Source organism: Peromyscus maniculatus, chromosome 11 (assembly GCF_049852395.1).
Source record: "Peromyscus maniculatus bairdii isolate BWxNUB_F1_BW_parent chromosome 11, HU_Pman_BW_mat_3.1, whole genome shotgun sequence".
Lineage (NCBI taxonomy): Eukaryota > Metazoa > Chordata > Mammalia > Rodentia > Cricetidae > Peromyscus > Peromyscus maniculatus.
Window position 1 is genome coordinate 85,887,953 of NC_134862.1, and position 24,653 is coordinate 85,912,605.

At 36.8% G+C, this 24,653-nt stretch overlaps 1 protein-coding gene across 7 annotated transcripts in view; it reads right to left on the reverse strand.

Moving 5' to 3' along the window:
* Akt3 (AKT serine/threonine kinase 3) overlaps window positions 1-24,653 on the reverse strand; it is a 277,083-nt gene that overhangs the window by 122,478 nt on the left and 129,952 nt on the right. For all 7 annotated transcript variants that reach the window (XR_013043548.1, XR_013043547.1, XM_076548297.1 and 4 more), the window contains one exon: window positions 20,886-21,011. Coding sequence is in view for 3 of the 7 variants with exons in the window: in XM_076548297.1 (XP_076404412.1) it covers window positions 20,886-21,011 (126 nt within the window). In the remaining 4 variants the exon portion in view is untranslated. Of the gene's footprint in view, window positions 1-20,885; window positions 21,012-24,653 lie in introns of those variants that run through there.

Below are 24,653 nucleotides of genomic sequence, written 5' to 3' on the forward strand. Positions count from 1 at the left end.
ATAGAATAAGGATCAGACACTGAAAAGTAGCCGAGTGTAGAGCAAGAGGCTCCAATAAGATGAGGAAGTGCTGGGAACAGATCTCATTAACTGAAAATCACCTTGGAGAGACCAAGAGCTCTAAGCCTGAGGTCTGCAGGAAATAAAACTCTGGAGCCACCTATCTTGAAGGTACAAAAGGCAGGTATTCTGCCTGCAAAAGGCCCAGTATTAAAGCTGACTCCAATAGTTTCAACACACTTGGAAAACAACCACTATCTAGATATTAGCCACTTCTGGAGCATATAAACCGAGAAAGGGGTAGTATTTTGATAAGGTGTGATAACCTGCCCAACCCACAGGCTGCAAAATTAAGTTTGGTGTGTAGAAGTCCTAGCATGTGACCAAGAATGGAAGCTATCGAAGTGAAGACAGTTTTGATAGACATCAGACACTTATCCAGTACAGACTCAATAAAAGCATACACCAGAAAGAGGTAAAAGTTCACTTCAAAAGACCCTCCCTATATACACACCTGGCACACTACAGTTTCCAAAGACACACAAAGAAGCTGATGGATATTTCACCACTTCTTTTCATCTTTGCCTTCCATTTTTTAAATAAATTTTATTAAGATTTTTATTTAGGGTATGTATTACATTATGCTTTTGACTTTTCCTTTTTATATAGTACTCTGATTTTATATAATTCATTGTTGCTCACCCTTTTTTCCTTCTGATCTTCTGTTTTGCTTCTGTATAATTCCCTCCTGACTCCCATTCTCTAATTTTAATAATATTTTAACTTGAATGCATTGAATTAAAAAATCCATTTTTACATTTTTTCTTTACTTCTCTTCCTTCATTTACCTAATTTTGTTTATGAAAACTTCATCATTGGTAAATCTTTTCTTCTTCTTTTTCCCCTTAATCTCTTGCTCTTTTCTAACCCTTCATAATATTCTTTTCAATTTCTACTTTCAATTTATTTAACCTTCCTTCTCCTCTATTTCTGTCTGTGCCTGACTGTAGTAGCTTGACTGAGAATACCCCCATCTGTTCATTTGTTTGAATGCTTGGTTCAAAGTTGGGAAGGATTAGAAAGGCCTTGTTGGAAAAGGTATGTCTGTAGGGCTGGGCTTTGAGGTTTCAAGAGCTTACATCTCTCTCTGTCTCTCTGTCTCTCTCTTGGTGTGTGTGTGGTGTGTGTGGTGTGTGGTGTGTGGTGTGTGGTGTGTGGTGTGTGTGTGTGTGTGGTGTGTGTGGTGTGTGGTGTGTGGTGTGTGTGTGTGTGTGTGTGTGTGTGTGTGTGTGTGTGTGTTCTCTCTCCCCCTTCCCTCCCTCCCATCCACCTCATGCTCTGGATCAGATGTTCACATGTAAACTCTCAGCTAGTGCCCCAGCACCATGCCTGCCTGCCTGCCTACTACCATGGTCCCTGTATAGATAGATGGTCATGGACTCTAAACCTCAGAACTGTGAGACCCAAATTAAATGGTAAATTGCCTTGGTCATGGTGTTTTGTCACTACAGTAGAAAAGTAACAAAGATACTGACTTTATTGTAATAATTATGTCCATACTTATTCTACTAAATTTTTAACTTGATAGTACATTATAGTAGTTTCCATTTGCTGTTTTATGGCCATTGGTATATTAGTAGGCTTTAATAGACATTAAGCATATGTCTTTATTTCTATGACTTGATGCTGTTCAAGTAGCTTGGTTTTTGCTCTCTAAGTTGTACTAGAGATTAAGCCTTCAAGAGTAGTTGCTGGATATGATCATCAAATAAAACCATAAGAAAAAGCCACACTAAGAGACATGCAAATTATAGCACAAAGACACAAGAAATGTGAAAAACTAAGGTATCATGATTCCTCGAAATGATTGGTGACACATGAACTACCAAAGTACAATAAACTAAAATATAAAAATGGGAGATGAAAATATCGTAAGTTTGCAGAAAAAAAGACATGAAAGGGTATTAAAAGCAAGCAGATGAATTCAATCCAGAAGCCATAGTCAGGAATATGTGAGAAAAAAGAAAAAAGAAAACACAGGGGAAGTAATCAGCAATATTTATAAAAAAGCAAAATAAAAGAAAAACTCAACAAGAAAACTGATGAGGGGGATTGGTAAACTGGAAATGAAAATTTTAATGGGGACCAAAACATCTCAGAATTCTGAAATTCAATCAAGGTGGCAAATCTATTAATCTATAGAACAGAAAGACCTGAGGTAAACATTAAAGGTACCAAAAATGTATTTGATGAAATTATTGCAGAAAACTTCCCAAATCTATAGACATCCAAACACAAAAGATGTTTAAAATCTCAAGCGGATATGGGAATCTATTCAAAACACAATAAAGTCAAACTGTAAAATAATCCAATGCAAAGAAACAATATTAAAAGCTGTATGGGAAAAACCTACAACTCACAAAGGCAAACATATTAGAATTTAGAATACAAATACTAAATTTTTAAATTATTCCTGTGTGCAGGCATGTGTGTATGCACAGTATATGTGACACATGCGTATGACTGTGTCTCTGTGGATATGTGGAGCCCAGAGAAAGGCACTGGGCATCTTTCTTCTCACTCTCTGTCTTACCATCTTAAGAAGGAGCATCTGCTTCCAACCTGAAGCTTACTTTCAAATGTCTGTTAAACTGACTCTTACATTAGGCAGTTACACTAGTTAAGCTTCTGGGGAGTAACCAACTACAAGCTGAATTTCAAATACTCTGCTTACTTTACACCATTCTGAACCACAGATGACAAAGTTTGTTCAAAATTCTAATTTTTCTACAAACTTGAAAGCCAATTAACAGGACTGTAACATGCCAAATCAATATATATAATCTCCAAAAGAAATTTTGAGAATTCATCTGTTCAGATTATATCAAAAAGTTTAAGATTTTATTTCAACCCTTTTAATCTTTTAAATACTAATTTTAAAAATATTCTACTGAGGCTGGGCATGGTGGCAGAAATCTATAATTCTATTACTCAAGAAGCAGAGGCAGGTGCATTTCTGTAAGCTTGAGGCTAGTTTGGTCTACAAAGGGAGTTCCAAGGTAGCCAGAGATACAGATTGAGACCACCTCCTACCACTCAAAGAACTCAAGATTAAACAAAAAATTCTGATAGTCAATGTAAAAAATCACAATATATTACATTTATCATAAACATATACATAGTTTATATTGAATAATTAAATGATGTCAACTGAAAGTTTATTTTTAAACTTCTAAGTATAATCTTTTTATTTAATACATTTCCTTTTAATGTTTTCACTACTGTTCAGACAAAAAGACATGATGTCCAATTATAATTCCACCTTAAGAGATATTCATTTAATATACTGAAGATAGGTAAAGGCGGTGCCCAATGGAGAACAATCCCAGCGCAAACACTGAATGGTCATTATGGGCCACATGCTGCACTGAGTGGTTCCTGAATGTTTCTACCTCAAAGCACAAACCTAAACACTGTTATTATGCTCCATTTTATAAATGAGCAAATCTATAAGGTTCAACTAGCTAAACAACTTATTCGAAATGCACAGCTTGTGTGAAACTGTTTCAAGATGTATCCCAGAGCTGTCTGAATCCAAATCCCATGCTCTTCTGAAAAGAACACACGTGCTAAAAGATTGTCTTTAAAAACTGAGTAATCCTGTTTGGTAATCACTGCAGGTTTCCCCATCATGATCCTGGTGCACTTGCTCACAGAATCCCTCCTCTCTCTCTCTCTCTCTCCTACTGGACTCCTGGAGCTCTGCCTGGTGTTTGGTTGTGGATCTCTGCATCTGCCTCCATCAGTCACTGGAGAAAAGCTCTGTGAAGACACTTAGGGTATTCACTGATCTGATCACTGGGGCAAGCCAGTTCAGTTCAGGCACCCTCTCCACAATTGCTAGTAGTCCAGGCTGGGGTCATCCTTGGGGATTCCTGGCAACTTCCCTAGCACCTGGTTTCTCTCTATCCCCATGATATATCCCTCCATCATAGTATCTCTCTATCATTGCTTTCCCAATCCATCCCTGTTCCAGCTAGACCATCCCATTCCCTTATGTTCTCATCTCCCAGCCCCTACCCTCAATTACCCACCCCTCACTCCTAGTTCACTCATGGAGATCTCATCTATTTCCCCTTCCCAGGGTGATTCATGTGTCCCTCTTTGGATCTTCCTTGTTGGCTAGTGGGAACTGATGAAAGTTGGATCAATGGCTGTGGAGCCTGCATGGGACTGGACTAGGCCCTCTGCATGGCTAAACAACTGTGTAGCTTGATCTGCTTGGAGGCGGGCCCTGGTGGTAGAATCAGAATCCATTCCTGGTGCATGAGGGGGCTTTTTGGAGCCCACTACCTATGATGGGATACCTCATGCAGTCTTGAGGCAGGGAGAAGGGCTTGGACTTGCCTCTACTGGATGTGCCTCCCATGGGAGGCCTTGCCTTCTTGTGGGGGGAAGTAGAGGAAGGTTAGGGAGAGGATGGAGATGGGGCAGGAGGAGGGAAGAGGGGGATCTTTGATTGATGTGTAAAGTAAATGAAAAATGTTTCTTAATAAAAAAAAAAAAACTGAGTAATCTGTGAAAACAAGGAGGCTAGACGTAGTCCACCTTGTTGCCCTTTCTGTTCCTTCTCTGGGCTTGGTTTCTCTCCATCTATGTTATCTTTTTCTTATGAAGAAATCCAGGATAATTTTCATCTGCTAACAATATTGGAGGAAAGAAGAGGTTGGAGGTCTTTTTTTTTTTTTTTTTATCCTGGCTCTGACACTGAACAGGGAAGAATAGGGTAAGGAATATTCCTGGCAGAATCCAGTGCTCCAGGGCACTGACTGTTTCTCAGGTAAGGTAGAGTCAAGGAGAAAGACATCATTCTCTTTGGATTCTTTTCGTGGCTGGGTCTCATCCTGTACATTAACAATTAAGTTGGTGACAATAAACATGTTTACTTACTAATGGCAAATAACTGATTCCCAAACTTGCCTACATTTCTAGCTATCTGAGCCAATAACCTATTATCCAAAAACAACATATATTTTTTCACATCGAAGAATGGGGATTAAATAACTCCTTATTCTTTATTGAATAACATAGTCAATAATGATGAGCCTAAGATCAGGTTACTAACATTATTTTCTATTCTGGCAGGTATTTTTCACTTTATGACCTACATTCCAAACTTTTCAAACTATACTATTTAAATTACTATTTTGGTAGTTGCATGGTATACTATTTGTGGCTGTAAATTTTGAACCTCTCAAAATAAATTTGTCTTTAATGAATATGGTTATCATAGTCACCACTATTTACCCAAAGCACATTTTGAGAGTCAGCATTTTCACCATCAATATTTTTCATACTGTCTATCCACCACATCCTGCCTTTCATGAAATAAATACATCTCTTTAAGAATTTTCTAGAATAACTATTCTTTGCATATATAAAATTGCTAGTAAAAATACACTATGGTAACTTTGAAAAAATAATTGAAACACAAAAGTGACATGCAATACTTTACTGAGAGAATCTTAATAAGAACACAAACATTTAGTAAACTCAAAATAAGGAATTAGGCACAATTTTTTTGTGTTTTTTAAATTTATTTATTGCAATAGACTAGCTATGGCCTTTAAAAATCTGAGAATATGTATAAGTAATCTACAACTGTAAGTTGTATTTTTTGTGTATTACATTTGTGTATATATTGATGACATTTATAACAAAATGCAATTTACTACTTTAAATATTTTTTTCTGTTTAGTATCTTTTCCCCCTTAAGATCTCATGTACCCCAGGATGGCCTAAAACACACTTTTTAGCTGAAAATGACCTTGAACTTCTGGTCATCTTGCATTTCTACCATGAGTGCTAAGATTACAACCCTGCACCATCAGATCCAATGTGACAAGCTGTTGGGACTAAATCTTGGGCCTTGTGAATTCTAGGAAGGAAGTCTTATCAACTAAGCTATTTCTGGATCTTACACCAGAATTTATTCAGCTCTGTCAGTCTATGACAACTTTGCTTATTGCTTAGTCATAGTAAAATTATTTATAAGAATAAGGTGTTATTGATGGGGAAGTAACATACAACTTTGTAAAGTCACAAAAACATGGAACAGTTCACATGGTAAACAATAAATATGTAAATAATACAAATTACAATGAAGTTTAAAAACAATGACTGAAATAGTGCTTAGATATTACATGTATATTTTGAGTTATCTTATTAGAATAGCCTATAGAAATAGAAACTATCAGCATGCATTTTGGAAGCAGTAACTGTTGCTAGTTAGATGATTCAATTATCATGAACTATTCTGGCATGTTTCAAAAGCACTGCCATTTTAAAACATACAAAATATCTAAAAATGCAACCATGGTAATAGATTCTGAGTGCATGGGTTGGGGGTGAGAGAGAAAGACAATGACAAATTGGTCCAAAAGGACACTGAGACTTCATAGTTGGAAGACTATTGTGCTGACAATTAGTAACAGAGGAAGCAGAGCACAAAACAAATGAATGAAAAAGGCTGAACTTGCAGTGAAAGGCCTTATTATAGTGCAGAAACATTGTTATAATAAAGGGGCAATGTACTCTCCTCTATGGAACTTCCAAACAGCACCCCAATCTCTTTTCTCTTCCTCTGCATTGCATTTTTTCATTAGCATCTGCTTGATTATGTATTATTTCCAACCCAAAACAATTCCGCTATATCGTTTCTAAATACTGAGGTTGAAAGGCCCTTCCTTCCACTCTGGCCTTAGGCCTCATTTAACATTACTAGAAATATAACAAATGTTTTTAAATCAACAAAGACATGGGAGGGGGGCAGTAAGGCAGTGATTTAGCACTAACAATTCTGGAGAAGCGACAAAACATGAGAACCTCAAGTACAATTTGCAAAAATGACGATAACTATAAAATTTATCAAAAATATCCATAGGGTCTTTCCTCTGAAACTTAATGTCTGTGCTGTGACTTCTGTTGTAATTGGAAAAGCAATGCTAAAAGCTTTATGTACTAGTGATTTCTCTGCATTGTTTCACTTGCCTCAAATGGGAGGAACTGAAAACTCCGAGAGGTATCTTTATATCCTAGATGAGAGTGACAAGATTTGATCCTAACACTGACAAACTAGTGAAGAGGCAGGCTCAGAAAGCCCTCACCTTCTCAAGTCCCCACTAGAAAATCTTCACCCTGAAGCTCTAGGCAGGTGGGCATGCTGCAGTAAAGAGGGAGAACAGAGTACTGTCCCCAAAGGCCAGCGCTATCACTGGGACAGACAGGTAGCACCATGCTGCAGACATGGCTTTAAAAAAAAAGCAATAATGAATGAATGTGTACAATGTGTAATAGCCAAGTGCTTAATTCGTGGTAATTTATTATTAGTCTCTATTGTATAATGATTTAAAAATTTGAAAACAAGAATTTTTTTTTAAAATAAGGACTTTTGAGATGATTCAACTAACTCCTTTATTCTACATATGACAAAATTCTGATTTAGGACAGTTATGCGATCTGTTCAAAATAACACAGTATTTTCTTTTTTAAAAAAACAAAATAATCAGAGACATGATGGTGATATCTGCATTCACCCTGATCTACCCTAACAGGCTTATATACGCAAATGTATTTTGAGTATATAAGAGTCTGAGTGGATGCACCATGTATCACACCAGGAAGATTACATTTTTCTGTGCGTATTGACTACTCATTACTTGAAGAATCGTAACTCCACATATAATCAAACTGAATTAAAGCTAAGAGTTAAAGTTACTTGCTTTGAGATTCTAAGAACATTTTAATTCTCTATACAGCTGCTTTATTATCTAGTTTTTCTTTAAAAGCAATAGTATTTAAGCCAGGTTTCTTATGGTAAATATATTCATAAAAAGTAAAATAAGTAATACATAGTAGGTTTTTTAAATGTCAATTCTTTCCATACTCAATTCCCGAATTCCCTATGTATCAAACTTTAATATGGAATTAAAGCACCAATTATGATAGGTATATAATCATGATTCTAATTATTATTTTTTAAACCATACACAATCTCTACTTTCTAGAAACTAAAAGTTTAAGCTGCAAAAATGATTTACTGAAAACCAATAGTCAAGGACTAAATCAGATAAAAGTATATATACTCAACCAAACATCTTATATAGATTTTATCAGGTCAGAACTGACTGCAGTTAGAAAGTAACAAGCAGATTTATTTTTACCATTCAAACATGAAAGGGTATCATCAAGACAACAATACAAGGATCCTGCTCTGCATCAAAAGTTGGCTTTATACATTTAATAAATTCTGGCCTGAATACTGAAATATACTGACCTATCAATAAGAAATTCAGTGCAAAACAAACTCTACAGTAAGTCTACCAGGTGAAACTTGTTTTGTACACATTGGTTAGATAGTGCTCAAATCCTCTCTCTACCCACGTTACTACACCATTCCTACAGAAAAGAAAGGTTTTGTTTTATGAATGGAATATTTCAAGAGATATCTATCCTTTCTAAGCTAAAAACTACAGTTAAAAACATTTTTAGTTTTAAAACACTGCCCTTAAGATGGGATTTGAAATGCAGTATTTATCTGTGTCAATAAAATTATTTTGTAAGTTACTAAACAAGACAATAAATAACGATACTAGAGAAATTGTATACGAAACACCAGGTAAGCTAACAGAATTTCTAGGGCCTAACTCTGGCTTTGGAAAAACAAATATCTGGGGTAATTAAAACAATCTATTAACTATTTCAAGTGGCATGTTTATTTCTTTAAGGTATCCCACTGCTATGGCTAATTTTATGTCAACTTGACACAGGCTCGAGTCACCTGAGAAGAGGGAACGCCAAGTGGGAAATACTTCCATAAGACTAGTATGTAGGCAAGCCTGTAGAGCATTTACTGAAATAGTGATTGATGTGAGACAGCTCAGCCCACTGTGAGTGATGCCACCCCAGAGCAGGTGGCCTTGGATTTTATAAGAAAAAAAGCTAAGCAAGCCATGAGGAGCAAGCCAGTAAGCAGCACCTCTCCATGGCCTCTGCATTAGCTCCTGCCTCCAGGTTCCTGTCCTGCTTGAGATCCTGCCCTCACTACTTTTGATGGTGATATGGAACTGTGAGTGAAATAAACCCTCTCCTCCTCAAGGTACTTTTTGTTATGGTGTTTCATCACAGCAATTATAACCCTAAGATACCCTTTTCTTCCAGTATTTTTTATTCTATATATAAACAGGAAAACGACATACTGTCACGAAGTGTTGTGGCACAGGTATGTGGATTTACATGGATACTTGGAAAGAAGACTCAGAGGCACCTTAAGAATGAATCTAGTCTTTCGAAGATGCAGGGGGATCCAGCCTCTAAGGACTGAAGCACTTCCCTTGGCCCAGGGCATGTATTTTTCTCAATGCTTACTTACACTTTAGCAAGTTGATTTCCATATGCTCAAAACAACCTGAAAGGAGCTCCCAAAAATACAAGGCCAAGTGCAAATTCCTGGATTTACCAGGTACTATGGTTTGCCAGGTTTCCTGAAACAAGTTTTGCATAGGCCTTTGTATCCTTGGGAGACTCTGACACAAGACTCACATAGGGTGGCAAGAGAAACGAAAGGTATCAGTTTAAAAAAAAAAAAAATGGATTACAGCTAGGTGCTACTCTCTGGAGCCAGGCCAAGAGTAGCCCAGCAGGAATGCAGCCACAACATACCATGGAGCTCTAATTCATTCCTGAGCATTCTATATCCAGTTAATTCAAGAGGGAAGATATTCAGCCCAAGTTTCTGAGAAATGATTTTTTTCATTAGATTAGTACTGTTACCTAATATTCAGTCTGTCCTTTAAAATGTTACTATTTCTCTTAACAATCTCAATCTCTAATAAATCTTCCTTTCTTAAACTTCGTGTTTTAATTATAAAACCTACTCCAGATTTTAATCATAAAACATTTCAAGCACTAATCCCAAGTGTCACAGAGCATTTTTGCTACAATATTCCAAATTCTTTAGATCCAATGACTATTACCTGCTGTCTGTGGAGTACTGAAGTTAACACAGAATTCCAAGTTTGCATTGTGCTAGTCACTCACAGAACTTCTGGCACTGACAACTATCAAATAAGCATGTCACAATTCTATGAACCTTTTCAAATGGGAAACACGTTATTTACCTCATAGCATTGCTGGAAGGATTAAATGAGATAACATTATCTAAAAGGGTGTGGCTCGTAGTAACATTTTTTTAAAAGTCGGTTTCTTCCTTCTTTATTTCTCTGAGTACTCAGTACAATGTTGAGAACACAACACTCCCAATAAAAACTTTCTAAATATTCACTAGAACTTATGTTTCCTAAAATACATATTTACATATTGTTATGGCTAATCTTGGTTTTCAACTAAACTAAAACACCAAGCAGCTGGACACACCTGTGAGAGATTTTTCTTGATTAGATCACTTAAGGTGGGAAGACTCACCCTAAATCTGGGCCACACCTTTTAGTGGTGGCCCACATAAAAGGACAGGAAAGAAAGAAGCTTTTGCTTTTTGCTTGCTTGCCTTCACTCTCACTAGCAAGTTCATCTATCCTGTTGGTAACTGCCATCAAGAGACAGCCATTGACTACCTGGATCACCCCTTAAAGTACTCTAATAAGTCTCGTAATATGGTTTCCACTCTCCTAGCTCTGTTCTTATAGAGATTAAATTTGATAATACATATATATTATGTTAACACACATGATAAGCAGTTTCACAGAGTATATGTATGCAAAGTTGTTATTTAGGAACACAAGAGCAAACAAGGAAAAAGTTAATGTCAAAAGTACTTCAAAGTGCCCGGCGGTGGTGGCGTATGCCTTTAATCCCAGCACTCGGGAGGCAGAGCCAGGCAGATCTCTGTGAGTTTGAGGCCAGCCTGGTCTCCAAAGCGAGTTCCAGGAAAGGCGCAAAGCTACACAGAGAAATCCTGTCTCGAAAAACCAAAAAAAAAAAAAAAAAAAAGTACTTCAAAGTAATTCAGTAACAATTTCAGACCGGTCACTGTGGGAACGTTGTGGCAGAAAGACAAGACTAGGAACAGAGGAAGCGGCCTCTGCTAGAGTCTACTTCCATCCTGGTATCACAGGTTGTAAAATGATGGGGCTTACCAGTTCTGGCCTGCTTTCCTTAAAACCATTACCTATCACATCCTTTCCCTTTCTAAAGCAACAGTAAGTGATTCAATTACAAACAATTTACTTTTAATGTCTTCCCAATAGATAGGAAGCCAGAGTTTCTTTTAAAAGATTCAGAAAGACACTGAAATATTGTGAAAAGAAAAAGGCAACTTCTGACTATCCAGGGGCAACATCTGTCAAGTGGGCACTCAGCCTGCAGAAACTTGATCCTTCAAAAGCCATTTGACTACACTTATACTGGCACTTTCTGATTTATTTTTAAATAAGGCATCTTATTTCTTATAGTGAGATATGCCTACTATTAGACTTAATTTCCTATTTATCTAAAAGTTTACTCACAAATGGGAATAAGAACACATCCAGTCTTCAAAGGATTAAGTATATAAAATAGTCTAAGAAGTAATTCAGAGTAAAACCACTTACGAATGTGCATGGCACTGAACTTAACAGAATGTGGCAATCTACATAAAAAACATTCGTGGAGGGCTAGGTACCTCACCAGCAGTTTCCAAATGTGTGTTAGGTTCTGGGTTCGATATCCACCACTAGCACAACAAAATTATGGAATATTAAAAACATACATAGAAATATTGAAAATATATAATATTGATATAATTTTTATTTTTACAAGTGTGTATGGATAATTAAAAAAATAGTAATAATTCAGCTTCCCCATGTGAAAAATGGAGCAACTCTAAGATTTTTTTTTCTGAGAAAAGGAATGGTATTTGTACAACATTCTTGCATTGCTTCCAAGTATTGCAGAAAAGAGACTATCTGAACATAAGAAACCAATTAGAAGACTGTTAACATAATCTAAGGAAAATTAATAAAGACCTGAGCTGGCTGGTAACAGAAAGAGCTGACTGACTGTTTATTTGCTTGAAGACATACATCTACCACCACACAATATAACCAGTTGCTCAAGCAAGGTATTAATTTCTGACTTAAATGCTTATGTAATTAATAATACCTTTCCTTCTTCCAATGCCCTATCATCCAGAGCTTCTAGAGATACTTTATTTGTGCTCTCACAAATAAAGCTTGCCTGGAGATCAGAGTGCAGAGCTAGCCACTAGAGGCCAGGCAGTGGTGGCACACACCTTTAATCCCAGCACTTGGGAGGAAGAAACAGGAAGTGATATGGCTGGGCAGAGAGAGGAAGTGATAAGGCAGGGTGGAGATAGGAGCTTGGCCCCTTTCAGTCTGAGGATTCCTAGAGGTAAGAAGTCTTTCTAGCGGCTGGCTGCTCTGCTTCTCTGATCTTTCAGCTTTCACCCTGATATCTGATTTCAGGTTTTTATTATTAAGACCAATTAGAATTCGAGCTAGAAGGGCTCATGTTAACAACTCAAAAATAAACTCTTAAGTAACCATAGCTAATACATGATGCTTCTTTCCTAAGTTCTATGGCATTTATTTTCTATAAAAATTAATTTTGGCAACTAACCCATTTTTTTCTTCCCCTACTATGTGTGCAATGTTAATACTATCCAGTCTCTATGTCAAATTCCTATATAAAAAACTTCATGCTCTAATCCTGTAGGCATCAAGTAAAACCATCAACAAACCTTTAAATATGAATTCATCTGAACTCTCATAATCCACAGCTATGTAGGCAGCTTATGGCTCTCTAGATGTACCGGGTTATTGCTAAATCATAAATCTCTCTCCCCATATATCTTGACTGGAACCATCAACTAATTTTTTATCCATATTTGAAATCTATATCTAATGTTTATTCAGGCTTAAAGATGATTTGGGTGGTTTTAAGACTATAATTTTCCACTTTCAAAACAAGGAAAAAATAGGTTAGATAGAAAACATTCATTTTACAGCCAGGTGGTGGTGGCGCACGCCTTTAATCCCAGCACTCAGGAGGCAGAGCCAGGTGGATCTCTGTGAGTTTGAGGCCAGCCTGGTCTACAGAGTGAGATCCAGGACAGGCACCAAAACTACACAAAGAAACCCTGTCTCGAAAAACAAACAAACAAAAAAGGGAAACATTCATTTTTAAAAAATTGTCTAGAAATGTAGTTGTTTTCTTTTTTATAGAAGATATTAAAGGAAAGTCTTGGAAGAGACATTTTCAGGATGGACCAACACTTGCAACAGATAAGGCAGAGGTTTTTTTTTTTTTTTTTTTTTTTAAAGATTTATTTATTTATTATGTATACAGTGTTCTGTTTTGCATGTAATCCTGCAGGTCAGAAGAGGGAGCCAGATCTCATTACAGATGGCTGTGAGCCACCATATGGGTGCTGGGAACTGAACTCAGGACATCTGGAAAAACACCCAGTGTTCTTAACCTCTGAGCCATCTCTCCAGCCCAGGCAGAGTTCTAAGAGGTGCTTCTTGGGACAGTTGGTGGTACACCCTGCTTCCCACACCATGCATAGTAAGAAGGAAGCATGTAAAACTGGATGAACCTGAAGACATCTAGGCAGTTACTCAGTCTTCCATAGAGGAATTATTAACACTCTGAAGTTTAAGAATCTAAAAATTCAGTGAAAAGATGATAGCTGTAAATATCAGAGACCATGGCTATGGGATAGAAAAGCTACTTTGCTTAAAATACCAGTAACAATGTGTGGTTTTAGCAGTATTTTTCAACCCAATACATATATTTTCTCAATGATGACTTCACTCTAAGATTATCAGAAATAAGTCAAGTTTTAGAGTTATGCTTTCTTTTTCTTTTCTTTTCTGAGACAGGGTTTCTCTTCGTAGCTTCAGAGCCCATCCTGGAACTTGCTCTGTAGACCAGGCTGGCCTCAAACTCACAGAGATCCACCTGTCTCTGCCTCCTGAGTGCTGGGATTAAAGGTGTGTTCTACCACTGCCCGGCTGAGTTACACTTTCCTTTAAAAAATATAAAATTTCATCTCTACTTCACTGCGTTTAGAAGGCACCTCATTCACAATCCATGTTTGACTTAATACATTCAATTTAGAATAAAGGTCAACTGTTGTTATCTACATTCTTTAGTCCTTCATGAATTTCCATTCTGCATGCTAATGGGTACTTAGCAAATTAAGTACTGGTTCTTATTGCTCTAAATCTATGAAAAGTGAAGACGAAAACTATCTGCTATTAGTAGATTTTAAATATTCCCCCAATACACATATTGGATGCTTGGTGCTTAGCCTGGAACCCTTGGGAAAGGGTGGAAACTTTAAGCGATGGGCCTGCTGGGAAGTCTTTATGCTACTGGTATCATATTCTTGAAGGTAGTTATAGAACCCTGGTACTTCCTCTTTTTTGTTCCCTGGTCGTAAGGTTAAAGCACTTTACTCTGGTACATGCTTCCACCATAAAGCAGTGCCTCACTATGAACTCAAAGCAAAAGGATGAACCTATCATAAAGGACAACCTCAAAAGTCATGACATGGCCAAAAGAAACCTTCCTCCCTTCAGTTGCTTCTTTTAGGCATTTTATCACAATGATAAGATAAGTACATAATACATTAACTAACATAATATTCTAGTATGAAGGGAGGAAAAAGAGTAACATTTAAATGATGGCAGAGTATGTGGTGGTATTTTGATTGTGTTCTAACAAATAAAGCTTGGCTGAAGATCAGAGTGCAGAGACACTAGCTTGCCATAGAGGTCAGACAGTGGTGGCACACACCTTTAATCCCAGCAGGAGGGAGAGGTAGACAGATCCCTGTGAGTTCAAGACCACCCTGGGCTACACAAGATTGATCCAGTCTAAAAGAGAAACAGAGTCAGGCAGTGGTGGCACACACCTTTGATCCTAGCACTTGGGATCTCACCTGTTTAATCCTAGCACTGGGAAGGTGGAGACAGGAAGTGATATGGCTGGGCGGAGAGAGGAATATTAAGGAGGAAGGAGACGAGACAAGAGCTGAGAGCCCTTTTGGCTAAGGATTTCAGAGAGGTGAGAACTAGTGGTTGGCTGCTCTGCTTCTCTTATCTTTCAGCTTTCACCCTTATATCTGACTCTGGGTTTTTAATCATTAAGACCAATTAGGATTCGTGCTACAAGAGTATTGCAAGAATTTTTTTTAAGAATTCATTTTCTTCTTACTTATGTATGTGAGGGAGTTGTTTTGTGCCAGTGAATGCAGGTACTCAAGGAGGTGGGAGGCGTCAATTTCCCTGAAGCTGGTGTTACAGGCAGTTATGAGTCAACTGATACAGGGCCTGGGAGTTAAACTCAGGTCAGTACTATGCATTCTTAACTAATGAGCCATCTCTTCAGCCTTGGTCTACAGTAATATAGTTTTAATCCTAATATTTAAACACCAATACCTAGTAAGATTCTTAAACAAAACAGTGCCTCCAAAGGCTTCATTTTTTTTTTTTTTTTACCTAAGAGGGGAAATTTATATAGTATGTTCTCAGATATTCAAGAATAACTATTAAAGTTTTAATATACAGATACTAGGAGATAAGATTAAACTACTTCACCTAATATAACTCAGACTAGTAAGTGGGACATATTCATGAACATGATAACCAAAAAAAACATGATACACACACACACACCACCACCACCACCACCACCACCACCACCACCACCAGTTTGAGAAAGGCAAGATAATAGTTTTGAAGGAATGAATGGGAAAGAAATTTAAATAGGAAGTAAAGGACAAAAAGAAAACTATACAGACAAATAGACGATAAAGACATTCCAACCAGAAGCCAAGACAGGAGCAGAAGAGCAGCAAAGTTTTGGGGAGTTATAAAAAGCTCAGCACTGTTGAAGCAGAACTGCAGAGCAGAGGAGACATGAAGCAGGAGCTGAAAGGAGAGGCCAGATTGAAGAGATCCTGGTATGCTACAGTAAGGAAGCTGGAAGCCATCCAGGAGGCACTGAAGATCCAAGGCAGGGTTTTCATGGGGGGATGGATGGCATAGTTAGGATATAATTTTAGAAATATCATTTTGACAGACAAGTAAAGGAAGAACATGAGTGGCACAAACTAGAGGCAGAGATTCTAGTTAAGAATCTGTATCAAAGATTAAAAGAGTGATCCCTTCCAGGAAAAGAGTTAAAATTCTTATGCATGAGCCTACTTCATAGGTTCAAACATAAGAATAAAATCAGCAGAACTAGAAATGTACTGAGAGTGTGGTAAAGATGTGATGGAAAGGAAAAGAAGGGGAATGGATCCAGGTTTCTGCCCAAGCAGAGGCAGAACTGAAATACTGAATAACCAGGCAAAATAGACAACCGCCTTGAAGACAACCTAGGACAAGTAAAGGCTATAAAACATCTCTGGTGGCAATAACTTATAGTGAAATTAATGTGACAACATAATTCTCAGGAGAAAAGCTTGGTCTGAATACATGAAAAAGTGGGAATATGGCTGACAGTTTTTTAACTACAAATTCAGGAACAAGGTGACCCCCCAGCTATGATGTACAAAGTATTAAGTCCTGAGGCAGAAGTTTCTTAAATACTATACTATACACAAATTATACACTATGCAAAGGAAAACACAAGGACAGAGACGAACCTTACAGCACAGAGGGAAAGGCCATCTTAAAATCTTGGTCAGCAGATAAAATGCAGCCTTGATGCCAATCCAGGAAACAAATTAAAACTAAAAATTAAGTTTAAGTTTAATGAGGGATTTTAGCCAAGTATATTACCTTGGCATCTGAAGAAAAAGGGTCATTTTCCGTGTTTTCATGCCCATTTCTCCTGAAAAAGCCATCAATCTAGTACAGACTTGCCGACTCTCCTCTGCAACAGGCCTTAGTTCCTCCTTTAACAAATACCCTTCCTACTCCTGGAAAAAAATTCTCATCTCTGAAGTTTTCAACAACAGGCCTTGCTCAGTTCTCCACAGCCTATTACCATTATTATAACCCATATATTCCCAGTCATATTTCTCCATGATTATCTACTCCTTCATTAATCCATATGCCTTGAATCCCATCCTTGGGGATGCTGAAGCAAGATCTCTGTCAGTGTGAAGTTAGCCTAGTATACACAGCAATTTCCAAGCCAATCAGGGCTATAAAATGAAACTTTGATAGGGGATCCAAAGCACAAAAACACACAAGTCTGCATTGAGTGAGTCTTAGTTTCCAAAGTCTAGATAAAAATCAATGCTAAACAAGTGTGTATGTATGTTTTTCTTTTGTTTACCTGTCTTCTGCTTATAGGGACCTTAGCCATGAACCCAACAAAGGAAGAAAACATTATTTACTTCCACCCCTCCCCGACATTAGAAATGAGGTGGCCACTGGAGAAATCATCAAAAGTGCTTTTAATCAAATAGGTAAGGGAAGAAGTTAGACTATAGTAGTTAAGAAGTACAATCAGGGGCTGGAGAGATGACTCAGAGATTAAGAGCACTGGCTGTTCTTCCAGAGGTCCTGAGTTCAATTCACAGCAACCACATGGTGGCTCACAACCATCTGTAATGAGATCTGCTGCCCTCTTCTGGCATGCAAGTATACATGAAGATAGAGCACTCATATACATAAAATAAATAAATCTTTAAAGGAAAAAAAAAGAAGTGGAATCAATGAGAACAGACTTTGAGAATTATTTTTCTAGATACTGGGACTAAACCCAGGGTCTTCCCCCCGCCCCGCCTTTTTTTTTGTTTTTTCAAGACAGGGTTTCTCTGTGTTACAGCTCTGGCTGTCCTGGAATTCACTTTGTAGACCCCGTTGGACTTGAACTCACAGAGATCCGCCTGGCTCTGCCTCCCAAGTGCTAGGATTAAAGGTGTGTGCCATCACAGCTTGGCTCAACCCAGGGTCTTATGAATGCTAAACATATACTCTACCACTAAGTTATACCTCTAACCAGGACAATGTTATGAAGAAGGAAAGAAACTCAAATAGAAGATTGGAAAAAATTTTAAATCTTTCTAGTTCATATTATAATTTTTTCAAATGAGTAAAAAGCCTATTTCTGTGAAATTGCACTGAAGTCCATATAGATGTATACATGTTCATGTGTGAATCCACACACATGTACATATTAGCACTTGTATGTGAAGGCCAGATGTCAAGTACCTTCCTCAATGTCTCTCCACCCTACTTTAGAGGTAATCTCCCACTAAACCTAGATTGCACAGATTAGGCTGGATGGCCAAGCCATAAGCTCCATGAAGCAGCCTTTCTCTGCCACTGGTGACTTGGGATAAAGGCATGTTCTGATGCACCTGTTTTATATGGTCACTGGACAGTCAAGTCAAACTCAAGGACTTATATGAGCATAGAAAGCAGATAACCAACTGATGTACCTCCTAAGCCAGCCCATACAGGAATATTTTTAATTAGTAGAAAAAAAAGGGGGGGGGACTCAAATTGTAGCTATCAATGAGATATATAGTATTTCTTTACATGTCTGAGAAATATTAAGGGTAGTTAAAGTATTTTACTTTTTAAAATTTATTTTTATTTCTGTGCATGTGTGTGCACCTGTTTGCCTGAATATGTGTCATATGCATGAGGGTGCCCACAGGGGCCAGAAGAGGGCGTCAGATCCCGTGGAACCAGAGTTACAGATGGCTGTGAGCCACAGTCAACAAATGCTATTAACTGCAGAGCCATCTCTCTAGCCTCTTTGAGAACAATACTCTAATGTGGGCCAAGGCGAGTGAGGAACTAACTATGGGCCAAAGAAAATAGGGTGTGCAGGTTTTTTCCATTAATGCCTCAAAAGCATTGTCACTCTCTGCCTTTAATACCTCCTTCTTTGTCTGAATTAGCTCTTGATTTACTTAATCATCAAGGGCCTCCTCAAACTCCACCTTACAGAGCAGCACACAGAAGTCCAGTATGCTGATGAAGGAAATGTTACAATCAAAGTTTAAAAACATGATCTGCTACTTCCAATCATACTTAGAACATGTGCCAAAGTTGAAGTCTGGGCCATTTCTTTCACTCATATCCTTCCAATTAGGTATTATTTCCTTAATTATTTATATAATTTAAGGTTATAGTAAAGCTTTACAAATAAAAATATTTAAATAATGGAGTCATGGTAAGATCTAAGGTAAGAATCCTGAAAATTAGGGGTTCAACTACAACTTTACCTGTGAAAGTCAAGTACCAACAAGCACTTGGTTGTGCAAGTAAAAATTACAGATGTCAATTGCTATTTATTTTGTGGAGAAGCTGTCAGTCACTAACTAGGGTCTCTCTCCACAAGTACACATTTATTTCAGCCTCTGCCAGTGGAAGTGTTAGAGCAGATGTTGGCAGACTGTGACATACAGTATGTCTTTAAAACTTGCTGGGGTGTGAAATTTCATAAGGTCAAAAAATGCTGCATTTTGATCAGCAGATAGAGATTTTTCTGTACTCTTAGAAATTATTTCAGACAAACCAATAGAATTGCTAGTAAAATGGACAAACTAGGCAGGACATGGCAATTGTTTAAAAGATAATTTCTATCACTTTAATAAGCAAATGTTCAACCACAGTACCTTTAGACTGAAAATGCATATCTTAAAGCAATTTAAAAACTCAGAAGATACTATTGCAACTGTCAAAATGATTTAAATAATTTCTTACTTACTAGAGCAACTAATATATAATGAACATGTTTTGATGGGGAAAAGGCTGTTTTCTTTAATACATAAATATACATGCACATATATATGTGCATGTATAATTCATATAACGATAGGGAGCTTCATTTCAAAAAAATATAAAAATTTCCCCACACAAAAATTCACTGACATGACTGCAGAGGGTTTTAAAATTAATTCTAAGGGAGGATCTGAGAGACATACCCAGGAGGGTAAAGGGAACAATCATAATATGTTGCATATAAAAAATTTTTAGATAAAAAACTTAGAAAAATAAAATAAAGTTAGTATTCTTCAATTATTTGTAATTCTATATTCTTTTAAGTTTATTTTTAAAACTGAAAATAAAAGTTTGAAGTTCCTTTATGGTAAAATGAATTTTGTAATACTGAAAATTTTCTAGGATTTTTCTTTGGTGATTTAATTATGTTCATAACTTCAATTCTCCCTATTTTTTTCAAATATATCTAATAGATAACATTCAACCAATACACAGTACAGGTTGTCTAATTAAAATTTCTAACACTATAGACTCCACCTAGTTCTTACATATTCCAATTTGAACTTGAAAATGCTTTACTTCTAGTTTAACATTGCAAGATCTTTTCATTGGATCGGTAAGGATAAAGTATCTAAAAGCTTGATCATAACATAAAAATAAGGATAAAAGTAACAAGTATCATAGTCATCTTTCAGTCAACAAAGACAACATTTGTAAGTAAACTATGAGCATTGTTAGATATTCATAAGAAATACAAATATGACTAAAAACATAAAATAATCCCAGAAAAGGTTTCTAATAGAAAACATTTATATACTCAATCAACTAACCAACCAACCTTTGTGACAGGGAATTCTGGAAGGAAATGTAGTTAAGTAGCATAACACCTTACAACCAAGATCACAGGTCCTTGTGTGAAAAACATAAGGCACATAGTTGGGCGATTATATTTATCATATTCAAACTCTAAATATGAAAAATAGTAAACGATACTGCACTGCACACAATTTAAGTCTCGATCTTAAGGAGCTGAAAAATCTTACAGAATTGGTAATTTCTTTGCAATTAAATATAAACTTTTGCACTGTTTTTCAGAACATTAACATACATGACACATAAAGCCATGCAAATCAATAGACCCAAGGTGAATTAACAATGATATACACTTACTTGCCACTGAAAAGTTGTTGAGGGGATAAGGTAAGTCCACATCTTGAGGTTTCTCTTTATAGCCTATGAATGAACCATCTGTCTTCAAAAGGAAATATCTTGGCCTCCAGTTTTTTATATATTCGCCTACATGAAGAAAGCGCACATGTTAATGCAAAAAAAAAATTGAAGTTACTTTTGTTTAGAAAATAAATTATGATAGAACATGTCCTGAATATTGGCCTCCCAAATTTTAGTGAGGCAAATTTTCTTTTAATTTGACTTATAAAAGACAGTAAGTCAGTCTATCATGAAGATTCAGTAAAAACTGTTTTTAATAATTTCATACTTTACTCATTTGCACCATTACTCCTTCAGAAAATCATTCATCTGAATATACATTCTGTTCAGTTTTCCATCTTATCAGACAGTTGTTAAAGCATCTATTCAGCCATCTCAGAAAGCCCTGGTAAATAACCCAGTGTTTATAAATTTCAAGGAAAAACACAACATAAGCAGAGTGTGAAAGACATGTTCCATCTTCATGACCAATAATATTGCTTTTTGTTTTTCAAAAAAGGGTGAAGAGTTAATTCCTTTTCTTTTATAAGACAGAGTCTCACTGCTATATAGCCCAAGGTGGCCTCAAACTCTGAATCTTCTTGCCTCAGCCTCCAGGGTATGGGATTATTATAGGGTGTGTTTCCTTGTTAAATCTTGACCTTAACTTCCTCTTTCTAAGAAAATAATGTTTCACATATGCTATGGACAAGTCACAAAGATGAAAGAACATGAGCTAATAAAGCCCAAAACCACATCAAACTGAACATATAGAAACAAATACAACACACAGCCATTATGGAGCATGACTAACAGTAGATAAACGTATACTTTATTAGATTTACATATTTGCTCCTCTCTATCCACCAAACTAGGCTCAACTTTGAAATAGCGAGGTAACTCTAACTTAATGGCGGCATGTCAGGCACAGCAGTTCCCACTTCTTTCTTAGCACTTGGGGAGGCTGAAGCAGAAGCATCACCATGAACTCTAGGCCTTCCTGAGCTATGAAGCAAAATGGGGTGGGGTGGGGTGGGGGCGTTACAGAGTGAGTGAGTAAGGGAGGAAGAGGAAGAAGAAAAAGCAGAGGAGGAGGGAATCATGTGACTAACTGTCTCCTGATATTAAATCTCAAATGCTGAATCTCACAACTACAAAAATCTGAAAAGTTTACTTCTGCTACAAAGCAGCTTCTTCTTTTGACCAAGTTTAAACCTAGCATTTGACCTCTGCCATGCCTTACAGGACCAGTGGCTAAATCAGAATGGACTCCCAAGAAGTCTCTCCTGCCAGCCTTACCTAAGCCGGCCTGTTATTGCCTTACATCCACTCTACTAATGTTCTTAACTGCTTTCTCCAGGCTACTCACCACAGCTTCTACTAACAAACCACCTCCAAATTAATCTTCCCTATGTTTGATTTCATTGGTTTTATCATTCTTCTGCTCTAAAGTGTCGCTCTATACTTTAACACTAACACAACTTGATGGACATGTGGAGCTTTCCTTAAATCCCAGCACTCAGAAGGCAGAGGCAGAGGCAGAGGCAAATGGATCTCAGTGAGTTCAAAGCCAGCCTGGTCTATAGAGAGAAAGTTCCAGGACAGCCAGTGCTACATAGTGAGATCCTTTCTCAAAAAACAAAAAAATAAAAACAAACTCATTACATTTAATGTAACATATATACATTTAAAAAACTATTTTCTGAGCCAGTGTGGTGGCATGTACTTGTAATCCTAGCACTAGGAAGGGAAAAAATCTCAAGTTGAAGCCTACACCTACCTGTCTTTTAGTAAGAAAAGCAGCACTGTACAGCTTTTATACCTACCTCTTAAATATAAGTAATTGGGCTTATTTTCTACTAATATATTCAATCTATGAAGGTATGTTGTTCTGGCTGAAATATAAGGGGGAAATGCAACTGAAAAAGGGAAGACTATTCAAATAGCTATGGGCAATGCTAGGATTACAAGTACATGCCACCATGCTGGCTCAGAGAACAGTAGTATTGAATACTACTACACTAGAATTCAAAATAAGGGGTAGTTTCTCAAATATGTATGGTGATGTGAAATTTGCAACTTTACCAATGCACTCTGTTAGATGAATGCCCATTTACTCAGATTCCACTTTGAATAACTCTTGTACATTGTACACAATTTAAAAAATCATGCATTAGTCATATAGATACTAGTTTACTGATTTAAGCAGTTCAACTTTCACAGTTGAAACACAATATATAGTTAGTTATATTTGTTACTGTTAAGCGATTTCATTTTTTAAAATCTCTTTTTAAAGTACTGGGAAGCTTTAAAGCTCATAATAGTGGACATATTTTCAAAATTCTAATCTTTGCTCTTGGAGATCAATTTTCATAATCCTAGAAAATACTACCAATCTTTGTTTACTTGCAGTGATATACTCTAGTACCCTCTACTTACTATCACTTGACTAATAGTCCTATTAAATAAATGAAAGATGCATATATAAATATTTGACACATGTACATAGGTAGATGAAAGAAATTTTAACACAAACCCGATGCCCTCTACACTTAGCTATACTGGGATTACAGGTCTGAACCACTGCACCCAGCTCTTGACATGGGTGCTGAGGATCTGAACTCAAGTCCTTTTGTTTGTACATCAAGTACTATACAGACTAAGCCATCTTTCCTAGCCTCCATAATCTTACTTTTACAGATAGAACTTGCATTTGAGCTCATACTCAATACATTAAAACCAAGTTATCTTTTTTTTGTATTTACGCTCATAGATTTCAACTAATTTAGGAGATAGCTTCTTTATGATTGAAACAAAATGTCAAAAAAAAAGCAACAAGAAGTTTTTCTGTGGTCAGTCACTAACATGCATTCAAATTTTGGAAGAACTCTCCTGGTAAACTGTTGCTGGACACTGTAGGGACCAGGGTTAACATTTCCAGCACAACGTTTTCCTAAGTTATTAGCTACTATTCCCTGTGCATCTACTTCTTTCTTACCCTCTTTGAATAGAGGCTATATGTACTTTGAAATCCCCTGTTACCAACACACACAGTGAGGTTTTGCCTATTGTCAGGTGTTCTCCATTATGTCCTTAGGCAATTTTGTCACTATGTAAACATTATCTGCCATACATTCTAGATCATACAGTCTACCACATAGCTAATCCCTGTGTCTGTGTGTATAATATATGTGTGTAGCCTATTGCTCTTGGGATTACAATGAACAAAACAGTAAGATTACATCAAGAAGAAATGATGCAATTGAAAGCCAGGATAAATAAACACAAGTTACTCTTGGTCGAACAAAGTGTACTAGTTTACAGTATGCATTTTTTAATTAAGTAGAAGTAACTCTAAAATAATGATTAAAAGCATAGTAGAGAAAAAATATAAGCCAATTGTTATAAAACAATAAGTCAAATTGTTATCAAGAATTATACATTATATATAACTATGGAATTTATTTGCACAATCAACTGCAAAGATTTGTTCATACCAAAATCACCACAACCACATAAGTAATGACTTTTACTATAACTACGCTATTAGGCAACAGGATTTCTCAGTTTTATTATCAGTATCATAGGACCACAATTCCATGTATGGTCTTCCAATTGCCCAAAAAGGATTCTGGCATTTTGGGGTTCTGTAATGAGCTAAATGATAGATTTTCAAAAGAGGTATAAATCCCAATCTCTGGAACTTGTGAATATTGCCTTATACAACAG